Source organism: Numida meleagris, chromosome 20 (genome assembly GCF_002078875.1).
Source record: "Numida meleagris isolate 19003 breed g44 Domestic line chromosome 20, NumMel1.0, whole genome shotgun sequence".
NCBI classification, from domain to species: Eukaryota; Metazoa; Chordata; class Aves; order Galliformes; family Numididae; genus Numida; species Numida meleagris.
This window is the reverse complement of record NC_034428.1, coordinates 3,652,192-3,658,191: the sequence shown is the minus strand read 5'-3', so window position 1 is coordinate 3,658,191 and position 6,000 is coordinate 3,652,192. Positions and strand designations below refer to the sequence as shown.

General features: G+C 49.1%; 1 protein-coding gene across 4 annotated transcripts in view; it reads left to right on the top strand.

Annotated features, from left to right (window-relative positions):
• Window positions 283-6,000, top strand: part of CLSTN1 (calsyntenin 1) — a 35,996-nt gene continuing 30,278 nt past the window's right edge. For 3 of the 4 annotated variants that reach the window (XM_021417822.1, XM_021417823.1, XM_021417824.1), the window contains exon 1: window positions 434-521. In XM_021417822.1, the coding sequence (XP_021273497.1) occupies window positions 434-521 (88 nt within the window). Of the gene's footprint in view, window positions 522-6,000 lie in introns of all 4 variants that reach the window. The other variant, XM_021417825.1, reaches the window with a different exon arrangement.

The window sequence follows — 6,000 nt, the reverse complement described above, 5'->3', positions numbered from 1 at the left end:
CAAAAACCCCGCGCCCAGCAGCTGTGCCCGCGCTGCCGTAGCGCCCGGCGGGGCTCCTCTCGCCCCTCCCCCTCCCGCACATGGGCTCTCCCGCGCCCCCCGCCCGCGCCGTTGGTTCGCTCCCTCCGCTTGGTAACGGCGCGCGGCGGCGAAGGGGGGGGGCGCGGCCGCCATTTTAGGTGCCGCTCGCGGGGCGCCGCGCAGCAGCGAGGCGGGGGAGGGCGGGAGGGAGGGGAGGAGAGAAAAGCCGAGCGGAGCGGGGCAGCGCAGCGCTTCTCCTCCCTCCCCTTCCTCCTCCTCCTCCTCCTCCTCCTCCTCGGGGCCGAGCGGAGCCCTCCGCCCGGCGCACGCAGAGCGGAGCCCGGACCAGCGGGGGCGCCACAGCCTCCCCGCAGCCGGGGCTGCGCGCTGCCCCTCGCCGCTCCGCGCTGCCATGCCGCGCCGCCCGGGCATGCCGCCCCTCGCCCGCTGCCTGCTGCTGCTGGCCGCGCTGCTCTGCGGAGGAGCCGGGGCCGCTCGAGGTAAACAGAGTCGCGGGCGGGAGGGGGAGGCTGCGCGGCACCGCGGGGAAAGGGAGGGCGAAGGATGCGTGCCCCCCCCCCGCCTCGGCGGGCTGCGGGGCTGAGGAGGGCGGGGGGAAGCGGTGTCCTCGGTGTCCTTCGTGAGGGGGGAGCCCCGGGGGAGCTGCACCTGCGGCGCCGTGAGGGAGGGGCGGCGGCAGCGCTCACCTGCGAGCCCACGGCGCGGAGGTCGCTCGGTGCGGGCGGGCCGGGCCGTTACGTAACGCCGCCTCAGCAGCCCCCCGCCCCGCTCGGCCCCGCTCTGAGGTCGGCACTTGTTGCGGGGAAGGTGAAGCGACGCGCCCACCCCGCGCTGGGTCGGTGCTCTGCTGCAAACGTCGCTCGCTCTCGGGGGTTTTAGAAGGCGTCGGTGTAAAGCCGTGCCGGGATTCTGGCTCCTCGGCCGCCGAGCGAATGGGAAAAGGAAAATAACGGAGCTCCGCGAGCCCCCGGGGAGCCCAACCTTGAGGCTTACGTAAAGAACGCTGTGCGGCGGTGGGCGATAGCGCCCGGCCCGGAGCCGCGCGGCGGTTGTTCGCCGTGGCCTTGCGGCCATCGATCGGTGTGGCGGAGCAGAGGCGCAGATACGCATTGCAGGGCTGCGGGCAGCCCCGCCGCTAACGCACCTGAAGGTTATCCCCGCGCCGGGACTGCCGCTCCTGCGGGGTTCGCCCGATCGTGTGGCGGAGCTGAGATCCGGCATTTGAATTGAATGCAGATGAGGAGCGTGGCTTTAAAATGGCTCGCGAGTGGATCGAGGGGAAGTTGTTGATCTTAAAGACAACTCGCTAGGGATGCATCTTGCTGCAGTTTCCCTCCGGAGGATCGAGAAGCTGTTCCTGTAATAAAGGAGGCTGCCAGCTGCGTAAACGTGCCCATAATTTACCTGCACAACATCTCTTTAACTACAGCCTATTTATCCACTGCTCTTCTTGGAGGCAGGTTTTTCTTACCACCCTAATGCGGAAACACGACCTTATTGCGTTGATGGGCTTTTCCACCATTTGAAAACTAAGCTCAAAAACTGCTCCAAAGAGAGCTCGCCGTACCTGCAGCTGAAGGGCGAGTTGAGGTAGCAGCTGAGGGAGCAGCCCTGCGCATCGGCCCTTCTGCAGCTTGCCAGAGGCTCTGCCTTCCACCCGATGCCCAGGGCTGCTCTGCACGTCCCGTGTTGTTAAACTTCATCACACATTGTTAAACTTCATCACGCATACCTGAGTTACCCGCTGAGCCCGGGTTTGGCCTGACGCGTGCTGTTGCCTTCATTCTGTGGCCTTTTGGTAGGCCTGTGACCAGTGCTACGCAAAGCTCTATCTAACGGCAAGGGAACTGCAGAATACCTGGCTGAGGGAAAGCTGCTAGGGCTACTTGCTTTCGTTTCACTGTTATTAGGAGAAACGTTCATTTGGAAGCATTTATAAGCTTCCAGTTTTGTGCTGCAGTGTCGGTTCCATTTCCTTCAAGCAGAGCTCCCTGTGTTTACAATTTGTGGTTTTAAAAGTCATTGGAACTGAGATAATTCAGATTTATTTTACACCGTAGAAAGTGAGTTGTGCTTGGTCTGGTAGTGAGCAGAAATGGAGTAGAAGCACTGGGCAGAGTGGTGAGTTTTGTTCTCAAGTCCTGTATATTCCTGTCGGTAGAACAGAGTGGTGAAAACCGGTTCCTTTTGTGATAAAGGAAAAAAACAGAAATAGCTTTTGGTGGATTGCAGTCTTGCACAAAAGTTAGATGTGAGCCTGCTGACTCCTCTGTGGTTACTTAAAGTGGTGCAAAGTGTTGTATCGGTTTTAAAGAAGCATATTTTTGTCCAAAACATTTAACTGTATTTATCTTGTAACTGATTTGGTAGACCCAAGTATTTCAGCGTAGTTTGACTAACATTGCGGTGGGAAGCAGTAGTTAGCAGGACACAGAGGTATTTTTAAGCAACGTGTAGTAATTTATCAACAGAACTGAGTAAGAATTGGCATGGGGTGGCTCTCCAGAGAAGGCAGTGCCTCTGGTGTCTGCCTGGTTCTTCCATAGTTAGTGATCAGTTCGAGTGTTATTGCTCTGTGCTGCCTTGGACCCTGGCTGACTTACGGTCATTTAGGCAGAGTATTAATCAAAACGACAGCATCTCAAGGAAGCTTTGCTGTTTTGTGATTATTTTTTTTTCCAGGAAGTTACTTGGTGCTATGAAAGTCTTAAATCCAAACCACAAACCACATTGTTGCTACCACTGCTTTACTGCAGATGTTTCTTTGGCACAGTAGCAGCCTGTGTAATATGGGGCTGGTGGTAAGGTTTCCTTCTCCGTTTTAGAGGGAGGGAAAGGTAAGACTATACAAAAGCATAATGAAAAGACAATTTGGGAGGATGTTGTTTTTTTCCCTCCTAAGCTTTTGTCTAGGCAAAAAAACACTGAAAAGGGGCAGAAGTAACCAACGCTAAACCTTCATGTGATGCACGGTTCTTAGGCATGACAGGGAATTATCTGTTCAGATCAAGTAACGAGCAGAAAAATTTCATCTGTTTTTTAATTCATATTGTATATAAAACATGACGCTGCTATAGAAATTGAAATGGAGGAGATGTGGTGTTCTGAGCTAGCATAATGTGCTGCGTGTTTGGAATGCTAGTGTGCCAGTTGTCTTCTCCCAGATCATTGGGCTGCAAGCTGTGCTATCTCTGCCAAGTTATCAGGAAAATGTATCAATAGAAACGTGGCTAGACTCTTAGTTATGGCTTTGGTTTGAGATCTCCATGTTTTTGTGGACTTGAATCATCATTTTTAGATCATTGCAAAGATCCATCTATCTATCCATTTAGAGAAGGACAGAAGCTAGGCTCCTGGACTTCTGCTTCTCATGAAAGTTAGAAGGCATGAAGTTACACCCAGGCCAGGCCTCAGGACAGCATAATATGAACATCTCATCCCAAAAAGATTGTTAGAATTCTGGTATTTGGGGTAAAACAGCATTTTGTACAGTGGAAATGTAAATATCTAATAGCTTGGAGGCTTGTAGCTATGAAACTCTTTTACGGAGCAGGAAAAAAACTGAAGTAGTCATTGACTTCTTCTGAACAAAAGCACTTAGATAATTTTTCTGGACCTTATCTCTCATTCTATTAAGTTGTATTCAGGGAAGTCTCTATGAAATTTTGTTTATGATATTAAGGAGCATTCATCTTGTTGCATTATCGTTATTGTCAAAGACAGAAGCGGTATCTTGAAACATGAGAGAGTTCAGTAAGTGGGAACCTGGTCTAAAATCTTGTTTTGCTCTCCTGGTTTCTTTGACTCGTGCTGCTTTACTCCCATTGGCTTCAATAGGAACTAAACCTCCTTAGGAGCCTTAAGAATGGATTATTAGAAGCCTCAGTGCCTTGGAAGAACTGTCTTTCTGTCCTTTGTTTGTAGTATTAGGCCCCATCTCGCCCGCTTTGTATTTGGATTGAAAACAATTTGCTGCTCCTACTCCCCGTTGGTTTCCCCATTTTTTAGAGTCGACAAGCAGAGCCAGGAGCGCTGGCTGCACTGAGGTGATGTTTGCTCCACTGGTAAGTAAGGTTCCCTTTCAAGGCGTGGAGTTTAAAAATATGACAACAGAAAGTAAGTGATTTCTGCTCCTGCACTGTAACTGGCAACATTTAAGAGAACATATATTAAAGTAATGGGTATGGTTAGGGGCTTATGTTTTCTATTCTTACAGCCCTTAGTCTGAATGTGGTGCTTGGAGAATTATTGTTAACGGCGTGGATTTGAGCCGTAAGCACTGATAATTTATAAACGTTAGTTACCTCCTGCACCCAGTGTGTGACAATTTGGCCCCCAGAGCATAAATTCCGAGGGCTCCTTAGCTGTGGTAGAGGATCTGAGACAGGGATCTGGAATTATGGGATGAATTTCAGCCCCCTGCTTTTCCTTCAGCTGCGGATCTTAGAGGTTAGTGTCAGGGAATGCCCATCCATGCCCTTACCCAACCGCAGTGCATCCCCGAGTTACAGCCTACAGTTTTTATGTCGCACCAGTAGAAATGATAGTTCATATTTCAAACCCGTGCTATAGACACAAAAAATTCCATGCTGTCAAGAAATTCAGTGTTTTAGCAGAACTCGTGTTCAGTTTTATCCCGTTGTTTATATGTGACTACACGATGGGTTTTGGTAAAATTCTAGCTATGATAAGACCTACTTAAATAAAGAAGTCTTTTCGTTATCACTGATGTGTTTCAAGTTGTTTATATGCAAGGTCAATCCTCGCCCTTTTCTGATAGAAAATGGAGGCACAGCTGTGAATTGCAGGCTGGCGAGACTAGGGCAGGAACGGAACACATTGCAGTCAGACCATGCTACGCCCTTTCTGCTTAAACTTTGCTTTCAGGGTGGAGAAAGTTATATTTTGCTTTGTACATCCTTTACTCCTTGGCTGAGCTGTATTTCCCTCTGGTTACCTACTACACAAACCTTGTTCTCTTACTGATATTACTTGAAGTTTCATCAGAGCAGTACTGACTTATGCATATTCCAGGTAAGGCCCATAGAGGTTTCGTTGTCTTTGCAAGGCAGGCTTGTGTTCTCTTGCACCAGGAGGCAGACAGTTGTGCAGAAGATGCTCAGTAATCAAAATTTTTGTCAGCCCTTCAGGGCAGGAATCAAGGACTGCTTACTCAGTTCATTGAGTGCAATTCATCTGAATTGACAGAGAATATCTTTCTCTTTTTATGCACTTCTGGAATTTTCATGAAGTCTTCAAGCTGGATTTTAAAAGCAAATATTTTAAGTTTATCTGCTGTCAGTAGATGATGGGAATGGATGTAGATGTGTAGCTGTCAAACTCTCTAATATTATTGAGTTAGTTCAGCATGTTTTATCGGTTAATTCACACAAATTTGTTTTGACATCATCTAATTCTGAAGATATGTAGCATGGCTGAACAGCACCATATACTTGGAATAATTATCCAGCAGAAAAACAAATACTGTTAGCCACAGTCCTTTCTGGTTGAGGTGTGTCTAAATCTCCAGTTACGTAGATGCCAGATCCCACTTAAGTCTAATGAACTTTTGACCACTTCTAAGAAGATAACTGAAGTCCTCAGAAGGGACTTTGAGAAGTACATTTAACTTTAATGTGTTCGCATTCAAATAGTAGAACTGAATTCATTTGGTTATTTTAAGACCGGAGCTTTTGCCTTAAGTTTCCATGCTAGCCCTAAACCCCACTGTCATGCCAACGCGTTCATTTGCGTTCGTTAATTCTTCTAAATGGCAGGGAAAGATGGATTGCATAGTGCAGCATCAGCCATTGCTCTCGGAGAAGCATCCTTCCTTTAAGAAACATCTTTCTGAGAACAGTCAGGAGTTGTTCCAGTTGGCATTGGTGAAAGTTGGTCTGTTCTGTATCATGAGAAACTGAGCATGCTGGCTTGGAGTGAGTGGTATTTTTAAACCCT